Source organism: Pan paniscus, chromosome 11 (genome assembly GCF_029289425.2).
Source record: "Pan paniscus chromosome 11, NHGRI_mPanPan1-v2.0_pri, whole genome shotgun sequence".
NCBI lineage: Eukaryota > Metazoa > Chordata > Mammalia > Primates > Hominidae > Pan > Pan paniscus.
The window spans coordinates 38,763,219-38,785,705 of record NC_073260.2 but is presented as its reverse complement, the minus strand read 5'-3'; the positions used below and the strand labels follow the sequence as shown (position 1 = coordinate 38,785,705).

The 22,487-nt window shown below is 40.6% G+C and overlaps 2 protein-coding genes across 2 annotated transcripts in view; both read left to right on the top strand.

The window, feature by feature from the left end:
• The window catches only part of TMEFF1 (transmembrane protein with EGF like and two follistatin like domains 1), a 106,554-nt gene extending 104,503 nt beyond the window's left edge, over positions 1-2,051 (top strand). Inside the window, exon 10 of the mRNA XM_024930007.5 lies at positions 931-2,051. Coding sequence (XP_024785775.2) covers positions 931-1,015 — 85 coding nt within the window. The 3' untranslated portion in view covers positions 1,016-2,051. The remainder of the gene's footprint in view (positions 1-930) is intronic.
• Positions 2,052-2,191: 140 nt separating this feature from the next.
• On the top strand, positions 2,192-12,909 carry CAVIN4 (caveolae associated protein 4). Its single transcript, XM_003820641.4, has 2 exons — positions 2,192-2,966; positions 10,157-12,909. The coding sequence occupies exons 1-2, from the start codon at positions 2,559-2,561 to the stop codon at positions 10,841-10,843; spliced, it is 1,095 nt and encodes a 364-aa protein (XP_003820689.1). The 5' UTR covers positions 2,192-2,558; the 3' UTR covers positions 10,844-12,909.
• The last annotated feature ends 9,578 nt before the right edge of the window (positions 12,910-22,487 follow it).

Below are 22,487 nucleotides of genomic sequence, written 5' to 3'. Positions count from 1 at the left end.
TAAGTCAAGGCAAAGCTGTACTCTTTGAAATCGAACGAAATGAGGAGTACTCATTGTTATAAGACTTTCTTTCCATTAGGTTGTAAATTTCTTGCTGGCAGAGATTTTGGAAGCTAGTCCAACTCCTAATTTATTTTTTACATATAGGAGAATTGAGGTTGCACAGTTAGTTATTAGCAGAGCCCAGAATTCATCTCAGCCCCCTTATTCCACATTGCATAGCACAGCATCTTGTGTTTGCAATCTAGTGTGCAGGCACAAGAGCAGTTCCAACACAGTGAGATTTGTACTGCTGTTGAGAAACGTGGTAAAATGAGAGCAGAGTTAAAGAATGTCCCTCATCCTCAGTGTGGCAGTTCCTTATGGGCTTCTGTGGTTTGCCCCAGGAGGGTGTGGACAGCTTCTTTTGAGTCATTATCTAAAATCAGTAGACATTCCTATGTATTCATAGCTGAGGTTAATAAGCACACTTCTTCCTGATTTCTCCCTTCATCTAAGCTCTTCTTGTCATTTTAGAGCTGTCTTCTCATAATGCACAGGGAAAGTACATAGGCCAGAGTCCTTTCTCCTGTCAGGGGTTTCATGTTATCAGTCACTGTGACTAGGGAGTTTCTAGGCTGGAGGAAGGGTGGGATATCTGTCAGGGATGCATACATAGTAGCATAGACACTGGTAATGAGTTTTGCTTGTGCCAGTACCTATATTACATATCTAATCCTCTCAACTTCCAGGTTTGTAGAGGAGGTAGCAGTCTGAATTGTGTTCATCTTCATCTTGTCTTGCAACAGATACCATCTCATTTCCCTTTCATGTAATTGCTTGCAATGTGGCTTTATGTGCAAAATGTGTGTTACTTTGGAAACATTTGAAATATCCTGAACAAAATCATCAAAACAATATTTTTCTCTCTTTCTTTTTTTAATGCAACAGAAAATGCCCCAAAAACAATAGAGGACGTCGACAGAAGCAAAACCTAGGTCATTTTACTTCAGATACGTCATCCAGAATGGTTTAAACTGATGACTTTTATATGTACACTGACCATGTGATGTACATTTATTATGTCTTTTTTTAAAGAATGGAAATATTTATTTCAGAGGCCTTATTTTTGGACATTTTTAGTGTAGTACTGTTGGCTCGTATTTAGAATATTCAGCTACAACAGTTTTGGACTGTTTAGTAGTCTTTGTTTTATGTTTTTAAATACAGAAATTGCTTTCCCAAATTTGTACCACATGGTAATTCTAAGACTTGTTCTTTACCCATGGAATGTAATATTTTTGCAAAGATGGACTACTTCACAAATGGTTATAAAGTCATATCCACTTCTTCCACAATGACCACAGAAAATGACCAAGCATGAACTAAAGGTAAAGATGTTTACAGATTACTTTTCTTACAAAAAAAATCTAGAAGACACTGTGTTTAAATAGATATTTAAATGTTTTTGAGATTTAGTAACTGATTTTTTAGACACTGCCTATCGCATGAACTGTAAAGCTGTGTGTATTAGGTGTAAAATATTTATAAGATATATGGACTGGGGAAATTGATTATTCCTCCCTTTGAAAAAATGGTTCTAATAATTTGAACAAGTATGTTAGTAATGATGGAACAGATCAATGAAAAGTAGATATAGATATTGTGAAAATAGGCTGTTTAACAAACAGATTGGAATAAAGCCTACTCTACCAGTTAAACTACTTTAATACACATTCATTTTTAAAGAAAATATTTGTTTTAACATAAATAAACAAATCGTATCAGTGTTTGTGAATAAAATAAAAAAATGATTGTTAATGATTGGTGCTCTTAAAGTGAGCTTAAAATTTATCCAAGACCTATATCCAAATTTGTCCTGTAGTAATAGATTAATATTCATAGATTGTTGGTGTTTAAAGATCTGAAGTGTGAGTAGAATGTATTCAGCTGTTTAACATGTAGTTTAGATATTCGAAAGTATGCATGTAGAATTTAAAGAATATGTTAAAAATTATTAATTTTAATATTTTGTTTGGAAAAGCATGTTATAATATAATGTTTTCACTATATGGCCTCTGTTTTGGTGTGTTTATTTACTAAATTTTTTGATATTGGTGTTTCAGTATATTTAATATGTGAAATTAGTAGAAAAAGCAGATTTCGGTTCAGAATTCCCCTTTACTGTTACAAATACTGATTGAAATTATCTAAAGGCAAAAGCTTTACCCAACATTTGGAGTTTGCTTTTTTGATCATTTGGCTTCTAGGTTTAATATTAGTTACATGGTGGCTTCAGTGAACTTTTTTAAAAAGCTTTCCTCTTCTACCCACACAGTCTTATTTGAGTCCCTTAGTCAGTCAGCAAGCATGTTTGGAACAGTCCCCGGTGCTTTGCAAGGGTTCAGATTGCAGAACAGTCACATATGGGTATTTGTAGTTATAAATACTTGACCATTCTCCAGGGATGGGGTTTCCAACTCTTTAAACAACCCTGTTGCCTGTTATCAAGCTGACTTTTTTCTCCAAGTGCCAGAATTGATTGTGGTTAGGACATCTTACGCTGAGAAATAAATAAAATGGAACATAATGGGTCTGCTTCAAATGCTGATAAAATCCACCAGAATCGCCTGTCGAGTGTTACAGAAGATGAAGACCAAGACGCTGCTCTTACCATTGTGACTGTGCTGGACAAAGTAGCCTCCATCGTGGACAGTGTGCAGGCAAGCCAGAAGAGAATAGAAGAGAGACACAGGGAAATGGAAAATGCCATAAAATCCGTCCAGATTGACCTGTTGAAGCTTTCACAGTCGCATAGCAATACAGGGCATATCATTAACAAGTTGTTTGAGAAAACCCGAAAAGTTAGTGCTCACATTAAAGATGTGAAAGCCCGGGTGGAGAAGCAACAAATTCATGTTAAAAAAGTTGAAGTCAAGCAAGAGGAAATAATGAAGAAAAACAAATTCCGCGTGGTAATATTCCAGGTAAGCTTGCACTTGTGTTCAGCTTGCTTGTTCTAATCTCTTGCATCTTTTAATTGCCAAAAGTCATATCAGAGGTTTCCAGTGTCACATCTTAACTATTGTATATATTAATACAATGGAGTTCTGTATTAGCAGCAATCTCAGGATAAAACCATTTCTCTGTTAACCAAAGTACTATCTATCATTTCGGTATTTTGAGCTTCTCAACCATTTCATGTAATATGAACTGTGGCTCATAGCTTAGGCTATTTCTTGCCTTTGAAACTTAATATTGGTAAGGCCCTTTCAGCATATTAGCCTTATTAGCATGGTGCCCTCTCATAGACTTTGAAAATGTTAGAACTAGAAGAAGACTCAGAAGCCTCTAGTTTAAAACACTTCTTTGTTCTCTAAAAGAAGAAACTGACAACCAGTAGCAGTGTTTTTTTCTGCTTATATGGAGAGCCTGGAAAGGCCTAAACAGTATATATAAACTTTTCAGAATGTGATTTGTGTACTGGAATTTTTACATATAGATCACAATGATAGTGATTTTCCAATGAACAATGAGGCAATTATTTTTCTTATTATTATAGTAATACAAATATATGAGTCACATAAGTAGTTTCCTATGTTTGATTACAAAGTCTTTTTACTTAAGTGATTTAATATAATATTTTGTGTGTGGCATTGTGTATTGAGCTAAGTTCCCATATTATTCTGTGCTTGGCACTCATATTTTTGGAAATAGGAACATATTTATGGCAAATGCATAATATCTATGGTATATTTTTAAAACTCTTACAGTTAAAAGGAAAAAAATTGAACATTCCTTCACAGTAGAAAAGTGGGAAACTGTCATTATCAGGCAGTTTACAAAACACAAATAAGAATAAAATTCTACTTTCACCTATTTAAATATTGGCAGTTATTAAAACCTATACCCAGAGGTTAATTTAAGGATTGGGAAAAAACACTTTCACATTCTGTTGGTAGAAATATTAATTGATAAAACATTTTTGAAAGGCAGATTTGGTAGTATGTATTAAGAAATTAAAAAATTCACCAACTTTTTGGCCCCAAAATTTATGTCAAAGAATTTGTTCTATGCATAAAATCAGGAATGTGTGTAGGAATGTTCACTGATGCATATAAAGTGTTATTTTTTAAAATGACACCTGTATTTTAAAAATGAGTACTTATGTACATAGGAAAAAAACTAGAAGAATATAAACTAAATGAAATAGGAACACAGTTGGATTATGTAGAGGATAATTTGTAAAACACTAGGGATGTGGCCCATAACTCCCCGTGGCATTCTTTACACATTAGGCAATTCTCCATAGCCCTCTGTTGACTGATAAGGTTACACTGGGATGGTAGAGTGGTATTTTAGGTCTGTTTTTAAGAGCCTGTAGGTTATTTAGGAAAAGTAATAGGAGAGTGAAGAGTTGCTTATTTCAAAGGTAGATAGGGCAGACTATGCTATTTGAAGTTTTTTATCATTTTCCTTTCCTTTCATGTCCCTGGAAGTCCTTCTATAGGCTTAAACATTTGGAAAAAAAAAAAAAAAGCCTGGGCAATGTGGCAAAACCCTGTCTCTACAAAAATAGAAAAGTTAACCAGGTGTGTCGTCGCGTGCCTGTGTTCCCTGCTACTCAGGAGGCTGAGGTGGGAGGGTCACCTGTGGGGAGGTTGAGGCTACAGTGAGCCATGATTGTGCCACTGCACTCCAGCCTGGGTGATAGTGAGACCCTGTCTTAAGAAAAAAAATTGAAAAATTGAAAAAAAATCAGTCACCTGATTTTCAGAGGCCAGTTCCAGTGTTAGTATATGTAGTGGGAAATGTAGTATCCATTCTTTGATTTGCCTTCTGAAGATGTTCAGAATTGTGGGTATATCTTACCCTCCACTGGCATGGGCGCATGGCCAGGAAACATATTTGGCATTCACGACTGCTGAGAACTTTTGTGCAAAGCAGTGGACTAAGTGCCAATTAAGATTTACAAAAGCAAGAGCAAAGAAGTTTCTGAAAAGTTTCCATTGACTCTGTTGATTGACATAACTCTTCTTTAAACTTTAAGATGTTTCTGTATTCACCTGTTTAGTCCCTGTAACTTACTGCTAATTGTTCCTTTCTTTGATCCCTTGTAGTTATTTAAAGCAACTGAGGGGTGCTAGTTTAGGGCACATCTCTTCTCTTGTAAGAAATAATGCCATGAAGATTCTGCATAATTAAGTTGTTCAGAGTAGCAGCAGTTCGTCAAAAAGTAATTGCTATCATTTATAATGGGACAGCTCGTAGAGAAAAGAATAATGGACATAGAACTCTGATTCAAAGATGCATTAGATGTTAGAACGCTGTATACATGGTCACATGGTTATTCTTAGCAGTTAAAATTAGTTATAATTAATCATCATAGTTAAGGTATATAAATGGTTATATTGAGATTGCCCCTTCTACTAAAATTAACTTGAAACCAAGCAATTCAGCCATAGTAAAAATTACCTATTTCTTATACATTTATTATTTCTCTTCGAACATACTATATCTTCACTAATAAGCCTCAGACTTTTGTATATTCAAAATTTCCCTAGCTATATTACTTTGAGAGCTTGTTTGGAAGTTCTAGCAGGGGAGTGCAGCTGCTTGTATACCCTTGACCAAAGACTGGTCCTCTATCGTGGATGGTCATCCTCTTCGACCAAGCGTGTGGCTTCAAGAGGGACGCACATGGAGCGGTGAGGGAGGAAGGGGACACCCACTTAGCCCAGCCAGATCAGCTGAATCAACCCTGGCAATCAGTGGGTTAACAGATGTTGCAGCCAATCGCCCTCACATCCCATAGCTATATTAGTTTGATGTTCAATCCAGCCCACAGTACTCTGAAGCACAGTATTCATTCTGTTACAAAAATGGTCTTTTTACCTGGAGTTTTATATTAAAAGATACAATTATATTTGGAAGTCAACTATAATTCAACATCTACAATCTTCAGTTATTATAACAGTCTATTCACCATTAGCTCATGATATCGCTGTCTCATTGGAGTTGCAACTAATAGATCTACGTAACAAGTACTTTTTTCTGACTCTACTCCTGTTTTGTTTTACTTTAAAGCCTGATTTTATATTATTTGTTGTGTACTTAAAGGAGGGTATGTGATTCCTGGGCTAAGCTATATCTGATTTCTTCACAGCAAGATTGTGTTTTTTCCCCTACCTAACAGTAATTAACTTTTGGCTCTTTCGTTTTCTAATTATACCTTCTCAGGCCATGCCAACCCACATTGTGTTGCTGAAGCTACTCCCTGCAGCAGGTGTCAGGAAAGGAGAGGAATAATTTCACTGCTTCAAACTGATTCATCAGAGAGCTATGAGACGCCCACCCCTGCCTTTTTTAGCTCCTAGACTCTCTAATCCTATAGCCAAAGAATTTAATTTTAAATAAGTATCCAAAGAAATAAGGTTCCAGGGATATCTTCTTGACTATCAGGCTGATAGGTTTTGGAATATGCATAAATGTGTTTTGTATATATTTATATATTTTTTGATTGAATAGATTTAATCTGGATCTCACGTGGGGGCACAGTTTCTTTTAGAAATTTTAACTCGTGGTTCAGTTAAAAATCTCATGATTTTTCAACTTTTGTCTATTTAGTTTGAGAAATGCTCCCTATTCAGTTGGGTTCCTCTAGCTGCTGTGGTTGGGCTGGCTCTCAAGGTTTCCAGTGTGTGTCATGTCCCAAATCCAATTCTCATCCTTATTCTTTTGACACATTTGACACGATTGGACCTCTTTCTCTCTCTCTCTCTCTCTTTTAAAGAGACAGGGTCTTGGTCTGTTGCCCAGGCTAGAGTTCTACGGTGCAATCATAGCTCACTGCAGCCTCCAACTGCTGGGGGCAAGCCATCTTCCTTCTTCAGCCTTCCAAGTAGTAGGGACTACAGGTGCGCATCACCTTGCCTGGCTACATTTAAAATTTTCGTGGAGGTCTCACTTTGTTGCCTGGGCTGGTCTTGGCCTCAAGTGATCCTCCTACCTCAGCCTCCCAAAATGTTGGGATTATAGGCATGAGCCACGGCACCCAGCCCCTCCCTTTCTCCTTGAAACTTCTTTCCTCTTGACTTCTGGGGTTACTCCTCTCTTTGGGAGTTCCCCCTGCCTCACTGGCTGATATCTGTCTTTTTTTTTCTTTTCTTATTTCTTCCTTCTACCAGTCCAAAATCCATGCTCTGTAACACCCATATTCAAAAATTCTTTAAAATATTTTTTAATAACATATTTGACAGCAAGACCTAACTTGACCTGAAATTATTCAGTGGAAAAACCTGACCTAAAATAGCAGGAGGCTATTTCTAGCTTTTATCCCAACTTAGTGTGAATATTCATATTTTTTTTTTGCCACAGAAATGTTTCATCCAAGATCTTGCTGGGAATGTTATGTAATAAATCATATTATTTCCAAAGTCTGAAATATTCTGAATTCTGAAACACACCTTGGTGCCAAGGAGTTCTGAGTAAAACAGAGCATAGACCCATTCACTCAGTTTCTTGGTGATCTCTTTCATCTGGTCTCATGACTTTAATTCCATCTTTACATCAATGACTCCTAAATTTGGGTGTCTAGCCCAGCCCTCTCTTCTGAATTCCAGACTCATCTACTCAGCTGCCTGCTCAGTGCCTCTGCCTGCATGGCTAGTGGGTGTCTCCAAGACAGCGTGTTCAGATCCCATCCTTCCCCTCCAGTCTCTTCCTCCTGCTGTCTCCCCCATCTCAATTAATGGCAGATCTATCTTTCATCTGCTCAGGCCCTGTACTTGAGGATCGTTCTTGACACTCTGGCACTCCACATCCAAATCTAGCGTCAAATCTTGTTGGCTCCTACCTTCAAAGCAGCTCCGAATCAGACTGCTTCTCACCCCCACCCTGTCAGCACCCTTACCCAGTGCTCCCTTGCCTCAGTGTTCTCCACCTGTTCTCCCTGCTTCTTTTCTTGCCCCTACACCCTGTTTTCAACAGAGTGATGCTTTTATAATGTGGGTCAAATCCTGGCACTACTCTCCTGCAAGCCATTTATTCATTCATTCATTCATTCATTCATTCATTTTTTTAGACAGAGTCTTGCTCTGTCGCCCAGGCTGAAGGGCAGTGGCACAGTCTCAGCTCACTGCAACCTCCACCTCCCGGGTTCAAGTGATTCTCTTGCCTCAGCCTCCCGAGTAGATGGGATTACAGGCATGTCCCACCACACCTGGCTAATTTTTGTATTTTTAGTAGAGACTATTTTGCCATGTTGGCCAGGCTGGTCTCGAACTCCTGACCTCAGGTGATCCCCCTGCCTCGGCCTTCCAGAGTGTTGGGATTACAGGTGTGAGCCACTGCACCCGGCTTCCTGCAAGGCTTTGAGAAGGCTTCGTCTTATGCTCAGACCTCACCATTGGATACAGAGCATTGCATGACCTGGACCACCTGCTATCTCTCTTACCCTCTTGCCTCCCCTTCTTGCCCTTTCATCACTCTGCTGTCACCACACGGCCCTCCCCACTGTTTCTCTGTTCTTCCCAGATCTATACGCAGCCTTCAGGTCTAGGCTTAGATGTCACCGTATGAATGAGGCCTTTCTGACCACTGTAGTTCAAACAGCACCTTCCTTGTCGCTGCATATTCCCCTTCCCTGCTTTAGTTCTCACCTTAGTGTATATCTTGCCATCTAACATGCTATATAGATTTTAATTGTTTGTCCCTCTCCGAGAATATAAGCTCTTTCACTCTTTTGTCTTCAAAGAAGCTTCACAGTTTCTAGAACCAGAAAATTTACTGGTTTGTGGTGTTGCTTAATAACTTTGTTGAAGGAAGGTGTACACCTGTTTGATCCAATAATCATTTATTGAGTATGCCTACTATGTGCAAGACACTCTGATAGATGCTGGGCATAAAACATAAATAAGACACATGATCTCTGCTTTCAAGGAATCTGGAGAAGACCTCTGGGAGACACATATTTTTGAGTAAAGCTTCAATTCAAACTGTGCTAAATGTTATAAACAGAGGTATGTATGTGTAAATTTGAGATAGAGTTAGCCACTTGAGGAAGTTGGGGACACTTGAATTGATTATTGAAGAAAGATTTCATTTACAAAGCCAAAAAGAGGTGAAAGGGGACCTAAGACGTCAGAAACTTCTGGGTATGGTAGCATGTGCCTGTAGTCCCAGCTACTTGGGAGACTGAAGCAGGGGGATTCCTTGAGTCTCGGAGTTCGAGTCCAGCCTGAGTAATATAGTGAGACCCCGTCTTTATGAAAAGAAGATACCAGAAATCACATATACGTAGGCGTAGAGGGATGAAAACATCTTGTGCTTGAGGAATTGAGAGTGATTGTATGTTTCTGGGCTGGAAGAGTGGGAAAGTAGGTTTAGCTAAAGCTGAGGAGCCTTCTAATCATACTGAAGAATTTGAACTCTTCGTTGAGTATTGGTGAGCTCTCCAAAGTTTAAAGCAGAGAAAAGATGTGATCAAAGCTATGCTTTAGTAATATTCTCAGAAAATACTTAGTTGATGTTCTGGAGGTAGAAGGATCAGTGAGGAGGCATTGCGCAAGTTCAGGAGTGAGACGACAAGGGCCAGAATCAAGACATTGGTAGAGGGAATGAAGAAGGAGGAGGGAACAGACAAGTTGTTAGGCAGTATTATCAACAAAGCTTGGTGGCTGGTTGGATATGGAATGAGAAGGAGAGGAAATATTTTGGATTATGATTCAGGAGTTTCTATCTTATGTGGCACCTGGATAGGTGTTAGTGCTGAGAGGTACAGGGAAAGAAGTAGAAATGGAGACGATGGTGGATGGGCCTTGATTTTGAGACTTGCTAAGTTCAAGATGACTGTGTAACCTCAAACTGTGGAGCAGTCTGCCCATCATTCACGCATGTGTCTTCATCTTAGGAGAGAAGGAAAGTGAAGATAAAATACATGTGAGTTTACTTACAATTGGATCTGAAAAATGGAGTGGTTAAGGTTGCCCAGGGTAAGCCTGGGAGATGAAGAAGAGGAAAGGGCCAAGGTAAGAGAAACCCTAAGAAATGGTAACATTTAAGGAGCGGGCAGAGGATAAACAGCCCATGGAGATTTACAAGGCATGGCCGGAAGGTAAAAGAGCTGCTCTATAGTGCAAAGGAAGCACTAATATGCTTTGTTTTTTCTCTCCTTCAGGAGAAGTTTCGGTGTCCGACATCCCTGTCTGTTGTTAAAGACAGAAACCTAACTGAGAACCAAGAAGAGGATGATGATGATGTCTTTGATCCCCCAGTAGATCTGTCTTCGGATGAAGAATATTATATTGAAGAAAGCAGATCTGCCAGGCTTAGGAAGTCAGGCAAGGAGCGCATTGATAATATCAAGAAGGCATTTTCCAAAGAAAACATGCAGAAGACACGGCAGAATCTTGACAAGAAAGTGAACAGAATTAGAACTAGAATAGTGACCCCGGAGAGGAGAGAGAGGCTAAGGCAGTCAGGAGAGAGGCTGAGACAGTCAGGGGAGAGGCTGAGACAGTCAGGGGAGAGGTTTAAAAAATCTATTTCTAATGCAGCTCCCTCAAAGGAAGCTTTTAAGATGCGCAGCCTCAGGAAAGGTAAGGACCGAACAGTGGCTGAAGGTGAGGAATGTGCCAGGGAGATGGGCGTGGACATCATTGCCAGGAGCGAGTCTCTGGGCCCCATCAGTGAGCTCTACTCTGATGAGCTCAGTGAACCAGAACACGAGGCAGCCAGGCCGGTGTATCCTCCCCATGAAGGAAGGGAAATCCCCACCCCCGAGCCTTTAAAAGTTACTTTTAAATCTCAGGTGAAAGTAGAGGATGATGAATCTCTTTTGTTAGATTTAAAGCACTCATCGTAAAGAGGAATTAAGTATATCCTAAATATGAATCTCCTAATCATGCAGTTTTAGTTTGAATAGTGTAGTCATCTACATTTCTGTGCCATGTAGGAAAACATAAATGTATGTTTTTTTCTTATATTTAAAATCTTGAAGATAATATAAATATTATTGTCACTCTTTCTCACGGCAGCTGTGGATTTTTTAGTTCCTTTCTCTTGTCCACCAGAAAAATAGTTTCCTAGGTTGGGCCAGTTACGTGTTTGGTAAGGGCAACTTTGCGGCCATCATTTGCAAGAGAACTCTAAATATTGGTTAGGATTAATATTGTGGCCAGCCTCAAAGGGGAATAACTCATGTGGGTTATATCGTCCAGATGTTCAGATCAACAGATGTGTTAGTAAATTAGCAGTCACACCCCTTTTTTGATGCTTTCACATTAAAAAATTGAAGTTTTGGACTTGAGCATTTGGCTCTAGTATCATAGCTTTACTTATAAGAAAACCCTGGGCAAGTCATCTGCTTATTCTCATCAGTAAAAATGGAGAGGGTTGGCCTCTGCTGCCCGCCTCAGAGGACTGTTGTGATGATCAAAGGAAATGGTACACATTCTGGGGGAACAAGAAGCACACCCAGAGAAAACAAGCCTCACCAGTTCCTCCAAAACAGAATTGAAAGAGTTACACCTTCTGAAAAAGCCCTCAGCACCAATCAATAAGGTCCTAGGTTGGAGAGAAACTAAAGCTGGTCTTCAGAAGCCTTTTCACAGAATCAAGAGTGAAAAATAAGTAAATGTTTGGGTGACCACTTTTTCATCAGACTAACTAAATCTTGGGTTTTAGTTGGGTCTCAAAATGTTCCCCGGCCAGACCCTGTCTAATTTCCTTTTGATTAAGATCTTTGGTGGACTATAGCACTACATTTGTTTAGGCAGTATGAGGCATAAAATTGTGACTATGTTTCTAAAGTCGGCCCTGATGCATTGGGTTTGGAAATGACCACAAATATTCCTGTTTTCCTGAGTGTACCCTTCAGGGTCCAGCTGTCCAAAACAGTGTTGATAGGAGTTCATCATAGCTGCTTTGGGAGGAAGCCAGATTCCCCTTATCTTTTAGCTTTAGATCGTGGAATCCAGGAAGTAGAACAATGTCTATTGTTGCTAAAGAAAGAAAGAAATGGGCCGGGTGTGGTGGCTCATGGGGAGTAATCCCAGCACTTTGCGAGGCCGAAGTGGGTGAATCACCTGAGGTCAGAAGTTCACAACCAGCCTGACCAACATGGCGAAACCCTGACTCTACTGAAAATACAAAAATTAGCTGGGCGTGGTGGCATGCACCTGTCCCAGCTACTCAGGAGGCTGAGACAGGAGAATTGCTTGAACCCAGGAGGCGGAGGTTGCAGTGAGCTGAGATTGTGCCACTGCACTCAAGCCTGGGTGACAGAGCAATACTCTGTCTCAAAAAAAAAGAAAAAAAGAAAAGAAAGAAATGGTAGTACTGATTCTGTACTTGAAGGATGTTTAATGTAGCATGGTGTTGTAATATAGAAGAAATGAAGAAATTGTTGAATTTGAAGAGTTGGGACAACGATCAGCTATCCCACTTTTTTTCTCACTTTCAGATCAGTTTTTGGATAATCATATGGTAGTTAAAATAATAAGTGTACACATATACACACAGGCATACATAAATCGGCTTTAAAATATTTGACTCAGTTACTCAGATGTTTGGGTTTGGGAGTCTGATTCAGCATCATTTCCTCTTCACCCTGCATGAATACATAAAATCATATATCGTTCATATTGTTACCTTTTTATATTGAAAACTAAAGTGTATACAACATTGGATAACACTTTCGAATGAATAATTTTAAAATGTTTTTATGACATTTTGGAAAGATCTTGGGTGCCTAATCACATATTTTCTTAAGAACCATAATAAATTTGAATTTAAGAAAACGTTATTACAACATTTGATGTTAGTGTCCTATAAATATTTTTACTAATAATGCAAACAGTGAATGTAAAGAAGTTACAAGCTTTTTCTTTTTTCTAGCCCTATGCAGAATAAATATCAGTTGGCCTGAAATATTTTTCTGCAAACATTACTGTCATGGAATTTTTGTAAAGTCAGTTTGCTTACTGATTCATATATAACCAGACTTGACATTTTATGGAACATTTCACATATAGCTGTATTTGAATTTTGATGAGGAAGGAGTTATAACCTGGTCAGCTCTTCATCATGGTAGACTTTGTGCAACCCCAAAACACTAAACAGTTTCATGTCCCTGGAGGTTTATTGTAAACTTGTACTGCTTTCTTGGTACTAGGATTTTCCCTCCATGTTGCTCTGTTTCTCTACATTTCTTCCCATATTTGGGACATACCAAATGCTACATTCATAATTTATTATTCCTTTAACTTAATTTTCTTGGTATAAAAATAATGGGCTGCAAAGTCACACGTCCCATTTGACATAAGGAATATTCTAGTCAGTGTTCCTATTTTTAAAGTTTCAGATAACAGGGACAAATTATTTTACCTATTCATGTGTATTTTAGAAATTATACATACCAGATTTTAAACAGTGTATTCAAATAAAACCATTGGCAAGATTCCTTGCTCTAAGACAGAACAGTGTAGCATCTATAGACACCAGAGGGCATGGAGCCACTCAGGCTCTTCTGCAGAGTAGACAGGATAGAGTAGTGGGGTGCAAGTCTGTCTCCGGCACGCGATGATCCAGGTCTTTCCTCTGAGTGGGTGATAGCCTGATTGTAGCTTACAGATTAGAGAAGCAGGGCAAACAACAAAGTACATGAAAATTCAAGGCCGGGTGTGGTAGTGCATGCCTGTAATCCCAGCACTATGGGAGGCCAAGTCGGGCGGATCACTTAAGTTCAAAACCAGCCTGGCCAACATGGTGAAACCCTGTCTCTACTAAAAATACAAAAATTAGCTGGGCGTGGTGATGTGCATCTGTAATCCCAGCTACTTGGGAGGCTGAGGCAGGAGAATCACTTGAACCCGAGAGGTGGAGGTCGCAGCGAGCCGAGGTCACGCCACTGCACTTCAGCCTGGGCAACAGAGCAAGACTCCTTCTCAAAAAAGAAAAGTACATTCAGCTTGCTGAAAGTGTACTTGTGGTGTGTGCGTGTGTGTGTGTGTGTGTGTGTGTGAATTCTCCGAAGCCTCCATAAATTAAAAATACAAATCGAGATAAAAATACAAAACATTTTGATTTCATTCTTTTCCTTCTATGCACATTAAAGGGTTTGGTTTAGACCAAGACCTGCAGTTCATTGTGATTCTATCAGCCAAAAAGCATGAGTCATGTTATGTAAAATATTCTACAGAACCATTGTTAACTGTGCAGTTCCATTACATGAAATCATTGGGCTCATTTTTCTTCTGAGACATGTTTACTATAGCTTCTTTTATTGAACCCTGCTAAGAAAATTATAGATCATGATTCCCAAATCGGCAGAATGACCATTATGGTCTCATCCTCAATTCTGTTTGAATTTGGGGCATGGTAGTCCCTGGTCTGTAGTGAATAAAAAATGAAAAAGCTTCATGCTAAATTTTGTGTGTTGTTCTTGTGGCCACCTCTGAATTATGTTGTCTCAGGATTTGTAGTTGTCCTTCCCAGGTCAGAATCCGTCATTGTATTTCATAAGCAGTGGCTAGGAGATCTAGGATAACCACTTCACTGTGCATCTCTTAGGACATCCAAGGATCCCTAAGAGGGTAGACTGGAGTGGCAGAATATCCTCACGGTTCGAATTTACTTTGGGCATCTTCCTAAAATCAACCACTTTTGTCAAAAGGCCCTCCCCAAATGCTCTGCCACTTGATGCCTTTGCCCATGCTGTATGTCTTGGAACCACTTTTCCCTTTCATTCTGAGAGATGCCCTTCAAGTTCACTGAGAATGTCAATTCCCTAATTTTAGCTTTCCCTGGTCCCTTCATCCCCTAGGAAGGGCAGGACTAATTACTCCATATATATATATATGTATATTATATACACACACACACAGATTCTGTGTGAGGCACTGAGGATTCAAAGATGAATGGAAGTTTCTTCTTCCCCACCCTTTCCTATCTCATATCTCAGGCTCACAGTTCTGGGAGACAAGCAAAAATTCAGCAGTGTGACTAATGCTATGTATCAGATGATGGAACTGCGGAGATGGAAGCTGTTTATAGAGTATTTTGGTTATGCATCTGCCCTAGCACTTGCACTGTATTGCAGTTTATTTGTGTAACCGTCTTCTAGACTAGACTGTGCTTCTTAAGGTCAGGGACTGCATTTTACTCATCTCTGGGTCACCAGCACTTGGAGAGCTTCCCATATGCTAGCCATCTGTATTATGAATCCAGAGATGAAAGATGTGGTCCCTATGCTTAAGGAACTTTTCTCTTGGTGGAGGAGATAGACACATCATGTTCAGATTTCAGAAAGGATGATAGGGGAACACAGAGGAAAAATATCTCACAATCTGGGGAAATGCTGTCAGGGAAAATTAGAGAAAGTGTTGCTTAACTTGGCATTTGAAGGCCATTTGAGTCAAGAATAGAATTCAAGGCAAGATGCAGCTAGAGAGATTGTATGAGGGTGTTCTGAGATTTATGTCAAAGGCCATAGAGAGCCATTGAGAGATTTTAAAGGATGTCCCATTAACAGACCAGAGGCAGACGGACCAGTTGGTAGGGGCCTTGAATTTTTCCAGGTAAGAGGAGTACCTGACGTAAAGCAGTAACTGAGCTATGGAGGGGTCAGCTTGACTGCGGGTTGTCAAGAGGAGAACAAATGACTGCCAGGTTTCTGAGTTGGGTAAGTCGCAAGTGGTGCCAGTCACTGGGACAGGAAATATAAGACTGTTCTAAGACAGCGCTCTCCTGATGCTTCTGTCTCTCCTCTGACAGCCTTCGTTACTCATCCCTCAGTGTGGCTGAGGAACAAAGGGGAACTATGCCCATACTCCAGAAGCTCCCCCACTAGAGGTCTGCCCATTCCAGCCATTGTGGCTCCTACCTATGCGTGAAGAAGCCTCCTTTGAAGGGACCCTTTTCTGGCTGTAGCAGGTGCCTTGCCATCTCCACCAAGATGCGAAAGTCCTTGGGAAGCAGAACTGCCTTGCAGATCTAAGGCCATTGTGAAAGCTGCTTTCCCATCTGTGTCTTTGCTCAAGGCCAGATTTCTGTTTGTTTCTGTTTGTGTGGTCCAAAGAAAGGCACTTCTGATTCTTAGAATACATTATCATTTTCTAATCTCATTTTTTGTTGGGCACCTGAGGATTCCAGACAAAGCTGTGCTTTATTCCATCTGACATCACAATAACAGTTGCTGTGACCAGCTGCATAGGTCAGGGCGAATTGCCCAGGTTCATGTAGCTTCTCCAGTCAGCTGCCATGGTGGCAGCAAGAGCCTTGATCTCATTGCAGGTACTTGTTTTCAAATTTAATCCCTCCATGTCTGTCATATTAGATATGAGTCATGGCATCAAAAATGTATCAGGGGTTCAAGGTGGGTTTGATGCAACCCATTCTTCTTCCCCTCCAAGTTTCTGGCTTATGGAGAGTTCATACAAGGATTGTCAGGAAAATGGAGAACACCTTTATTACAGCCTGAGCATGTGTTCAATAAATCCCCCCAAAGTAGGGCATTTAGTAAATTCAGCTGGCGAATGTGGCTTAGGCCCTCCCTGGGACCTGCATGCTCTGATGTGGTGGCAGGTAAGCAAGGTTTACAGAGCAGGAGCAGAGTCCATTTTCTCAGCTAGCAGTGAAGCCTGCAGGCTGGCTTACATCCTCAGCCAGGGAGAGCAGTGGGGATGGAGTGCCTTCTCTCTGTGGTCACCTCCAACTCAAGTGAGCAGGTAGCAAGGAGAGGGGAGGTTGAGAGGCCAGGGCCTCTGGGTCAGAACATGGGGTCCAGTTTGAAGCCACAGCCTCGTTTACACTTCTCAGGCCTACTATGCAGAGTTAAACAGAGCCCACCGAACCTAGCTTCTCCATGTTGAGCATCCCTAATCCAAAAATCCGAAAACTGAAATGCTCCTAAATCCAAAACTTCTTGAGTGCGGACAAGACACTTTAAGGAAATGCTCAACCTGTATAATGCCAGATTTTAAAATCCAAAAAAATACCTGAAACATTTCTCCCAAATACTTGTTCCCAAGCATTCAGTTACAGGATACTCAGCCTGTAGTGCTTCTGAGGCCTGTTGTGGACACACTGAATTGAGGTATGTGTATCTTCAGCGGGGACTAAGTGAGGACCAAGTGGAAGGTAGGCAAGTTGGATATTACAGATCCCAGCCCAGAGATGAAGGCTGGATAACACATTTGTTGAAGTATAGGTAAATGCAATTGTGAGTTTTCATGCAGTTGGAAAGGAGTGGATAAAGATCTTTTATTTGTCAAACTTCTAAAATATTCTTCTGAACAATTGTTCTTGGGCTCTTATTTCAAAAATTATATTCTGCCGATCAGTCTGTGACTGTCATTAACTTTGAAAGGGCAAACAGTCTCTATCCTCATTCTGGTTTCCAGCCCCTGACAGAATCACTTTAAGAGGAACATTACATATTGTTCTAAGCTGAAATTTAGAACTACAATGAGCACCCCAGTCTGAAGAGTTTGGCTCAGTTTGTTACTGTGAATCCATTGAGGTGTTACTCCTGGCTGAAGTTTGCTTAGTATTATAAGGCAGCCAAGGTCTCCTAATAATGTCATGGGCCAATATTCATAACTTACTAGGGTCTAACTAGGCTTTTTATCTGAACAGGCTTTAAATTCTTAACAAACTCTGGTTATGTAAATATGTTGTTTTAGGGTAAAATAAAATCACTGAAATGAGTGTATCACTTTAATTGTATTAGCACCTTTCAAGTGGCCACATTTGTTTGGACAGTTTCCATAAGGAGAAGAAATAAATTAACAGAATTATGCATGGGATGTGTTCCTTTCTAGTTGAAAGCAATAGAGAAGATTTCAGAGGGAAACATTCATATGCTGTCAGCTGCCAAGAAATAGGACTATGTTTTCTTTAACAGGAGAGAAAATATCTCAATAAATCGTAAGTTGTAGATTTATTAGGAAAATGCACCAACATATTCTCTGCTTGAAACTCATACATCTTACATAAAAGGAAATCATCAGCATTTCAGACAAACCTTTATTGGAGGGTAAAATCACTTAAGATTTGCTAGTTGCCTATTTTTTTTTAAATCATCTTTTCCAGCGATAATCTGCTAAAGCACCCTTCCACCCTCTTTGTTCTCCAGAATGCCAGCCCCTCTCAAGGTAGAGGAGCTGGAGAAGCCTGCACTGGGCCGGGTCCAAGGAAGCCTGTGATTTACTCCTGTGGCTTGATGAGACCAAGTCATGTGCATATGGTGGATTATTTTTCCTGACTTTGTCTCAAAATTTTGTGTAGAAAGGATGACGATTATTAGATTTTTCCAGGGGCTTGAGGTATAGGAATGGGGAAAATGTATATGGAAATCATGAAACTGAATTATGAGTTTTGGCAAAAAAAAAAAAAAAATTCTCAACTGTGAATTAAAGGTCAAAGGCAAGAACACTGTAAATTGTGCACGAGGAGGAATCTGGAGAAGGGTAACCTGTGGCCTTTGTTGTCATTGAGGACAAAGCAATATAAAATGCAAAAGAAAATGGGTTTAAATGCAGGAGAAGGGAATCGGGTTAATCACAAAGAAAGGCTTCTACTCCAGAAACATTTCCATCTGGAAGTTCTAATAATTGAATGAACAATCTTGTATTTGGAGGCAGAGTAGTAAATGAAGTGCCTAGAGAGAAATGCTGCATGCATCGTGTTTCTGTTGTTTCACAGTTTTTCATAGTGGGCAGCCATATTGTTGTATTCACCTCTCTTCCCTTATTTTTATTATTTATTTATTTGTTTATTTTTTATTTTTCTGAGAGTCTCACTCTGTCGCCCAGGCTGGAGTGCAGTGGCGCAATCTTGGCTCACTGCAAGCTCCGCCTCCCGGGGTCATGCCATTCTCCTGCCTCAGCCTCCCGAGTAGCTGGGACTACAGGTGCCCGCCACCATGCCCAGCTAATTTTTTGTATTTTTAGTAGAGACAGGGTTTCACCGTGTTAGCCAGGATGGTCTCGATCTCCTGACCTCGTAATCCGCCCTCCTTGGCCTTCCAAAGTGCTGGGATTACAGGCATGAGCTACCGTGCCCGGCTTTTTTTTTTTTTTTTTTTTTTTTTTTTGAGGCGGGGCTTGCTCTGTTGCCCAGGCTGGATTGCAATGGTGCAATCATAGCTCACTACAGCTTCCATCTCCTAGGCTCAAGTGATCCTCCCACCTCAGCCTCCCAAGTAGCTGGGACCACTGGGACCACAAGCACATGCCCACCATGCCTGGCTATTTTTTTTTTTCTTTATTTTTAATAGAGATGAGGTCCACTATGTTGCCCAGGCTGGTCTCACATTCCTGAGCTCAAGCAATCCTCCCTCCTTGGCCTCCCAAAGTGCTGGGATTACAGTCATGAACCACCACACCTGGCCCAAATATCTCTCTCTTTGTAAAGCCTTTTAAAATTGTGTGTGCATTCTCTCTGAGATTCTGTAAGTGCAAAGGACTTACTGTGTTTCTCATTAATAAGATAATAGGTATTTAATAAGTATCTACTGAATGAAAACAAATGAATGCCTCTTTGAACTATGGCCTCTTCTCTGAATATCTTTGAATTAGGATCATTTATTTGATGAGTATTTTTTTGAGCACCTCATGTAAGCCTGGCACTCTTCTGGGAGTAAAGTAGTGAACAGAGCCCTTGCTTTCAGAGATTCCAGAGAAAGACTAGTAACTAGCAAATATAGTTATGTTAGGTGGTGATAAGTGCTGTGAAGAAGAAGTCAGGTAAGGGGGCAGGGCATTATGAGTGGGGGTGGTGCAGGCTGCCACTATTTTAGAAAGGGTGTCTGGGAAGGCCTCTGGTAAGGTGACCAGAATGTTTTGAATCTGATAGTCAATCATTCAGGTGTTTCTAGGAAAAGTTTCAGTTGTGTTCAGGAGACAGTGTGGTTGAAATGGGTGAGGTGGGAAGTGTGGGAGCAGTGGGGTGTCACAGGCTGTTCTAAGGACTTTGGGTTTTACTCTGAATAAGAAGGGGACCCATGGGAACGTGTTAATAAGAACGACATGATCCAATTTATTGTATTTATACTCATTGAAAAAACCCAGCCATTGTGTTCATACAAAAAGCTAACTACAGTTCCTGCCTTAGTTTACACTGCAAAGGAAATCACCCAAACTCCCAAGAGTTTTCCATTCTATGTCCGCTCCCCAAGCCTCACTGCAGCTCAAGGCTGACATCTAGTGGATATTTTCATAATTGTTTATGCACAGGCAGTTTGGAACCTATCCACTGTTGATTAAGAATAGAGGGGGAGGTTTAACATAGAAAATGACAAACTGGATGATTAGTAGAATACTATAGTGGATTTGCCTCTGTTTTTCTTTGGCTCTTATTCAGGTAAATTTACATTTATCTAGCATATATTAGCATGTATTAATTAGAACTGGGTTCAGCTGCCAGAGATTAGAGCATCAAAATCATGGGTTGGTAAGGAGGAGAAAAAGTATCAGGTGGGATGAGCCAGGAGAAAGTGTCCTGGTTCTAGTGGTGGCCCTCAAAAGGTAGCTGTGGTTTGTTGTATGGTGTTTAAGGGTGTGTGTATTCCAAACCTGTGCTTGCGTCAGGTTGGCATTGATTTACAAAGGGAGTCTACTGCGAAGGGCATGGTGGAATGAAGTTCAAGGCAGCATGGAGATACTGAAAGTTGTGAAGTTGAGTGTTTCCAAAAGCTTAGGTGGGGTATTTCAATGTAGCAATCAAGAGCTTTAGCTTTATAACTGGAAAATTGGCTTTGTGTCTGGCATTTACTGACTGTGAGAACTTGGGCAAATTATATTATCTGAACCCAGTTTCTAAATAGTACCCACCTAAAGGTGTTATATTAAGCCAGATATTTTATGGAAAGCACTTAGCAAACTTAGCATTTAGTAAGCCGTCAAAAATAGGTGTTATTGTTTAGAGGGACTACAAGTAGCCTCTAGAGATAGAGAAGGAGGCTATTGTAATAATGGTATCTGCATTACATTTTTTTTTTTTGCCCCTAGCATTTAACATTAACAGAATTTAGCTTGAAACCATTTTGTAGATGTATATGATCCATTTTATCAACTTTGATTGTGGGCAGTTGCATATTCTGCTTAACTAAGACATAGCATTTTTACTACACAGAGATCACAATCATCCGGTGGCTTTCATAACTTTTAGGAAAAAAAGGCTCAAATATGAGCTCTGCAGGATCTGGCTCCTGCGTGCCTAACTTCATCCTCATCTCTTATTCTCAGTTTCTGCATTCCAGAGACTGGCCTCTCAGGTCCTCCAATGCCTTATCCCACCTGTCTCAGGACCTTTGCATAGGCAATTCCATTTGCCTGTCCACACTCTTCCCACTCCCCTCCCAACCAACTAAGAATACACCTAGTTAACTTCTGTTCATCTTTCGGATTCCATTGAAAATGATACTTCTTCAGGAAAGCTTTCCCTGCCTCTACGTCGCTCCCTGACAGGGAAAGCCTCCCCTGTTACACAATAAGAACACTTATTGTAGTTTAAAAATATATATTTAGGTGGTTATTCACTCAGCTAGATTGTAAGCCTCTTGAGCACTGGCACCGTGTCTGCTCAGCCCATTGCTCTGTCCCTGCCATGGTGCCTCAGATAGAGTAGTCTGAAAAGGGAGGGATTTTATTTGAAAGTTAAAATGTAGAAATAGGTAAAACACTTGGTGACCGAGTATGAGGGATGTAGTGGGTTCTATGGTGACAATCAGATTCCCTCTAAGACTTGGCACTCATCCCTCCAGATGCTGGGAGTTTTGACGGCTGATGGCTGTCGCCCAAGTCTGTCTCCAGGAATTGCCCTCAGCAGAGAGAGCCACCTCACCCAAGGTCATGCCCCCTCCTGAGAGCAGCCCACATTGAGTGACGGGTTGACTGAGGGATATGTGTGTGGCTTCTGGCTTCAGCGTGGAACAGCTCTGAAGGACCTTTCTGGGTCCAGAGCTTGCCATAGCATTGGCTGAGGCCCCGCTTTAAACCTCACTAAGTGTTCAACTCCTGTCTCTGTCCTTCATCCTTCAGCCCTCACAGGTGCTGTTCATGAGAGCACCACTCAATAAGCCACCTACAATATCTCTGAGTCTGTTTCCTAGGGAAGCCAGCCCACAGCTGGGCATGATGGAGAGGGAGGAGTCTAAGGTGGCTCCTGGATTTCTGGCTTGAGACAGCACATGACGTTATCCAGTGAGAAGAGGGACAAAGAAGAAAGTGTACAGAAGTTGAAGCAGGTTTGCTGGAAAAGATACGTTTTGGGGGTGCTAAGTCTGAGGTGCCTGTGGGATAGCCAGGAGTTTGAAGCTCAGAGGAAAGATCTAGACTAGAGGTACAGATTTGGGAGTCATCAGCAAGGCAAAAACAATGGCATTAAGGAGATCTTCACCCCATAAAAGTGTGGAGTGTGAAAAAAAACAACAAATCAGGAAGCATGTGTGTGGGAGCCAACAGAAATGGGCAGGGGAAGGAAGACACACTTCTGGCAAATATAGT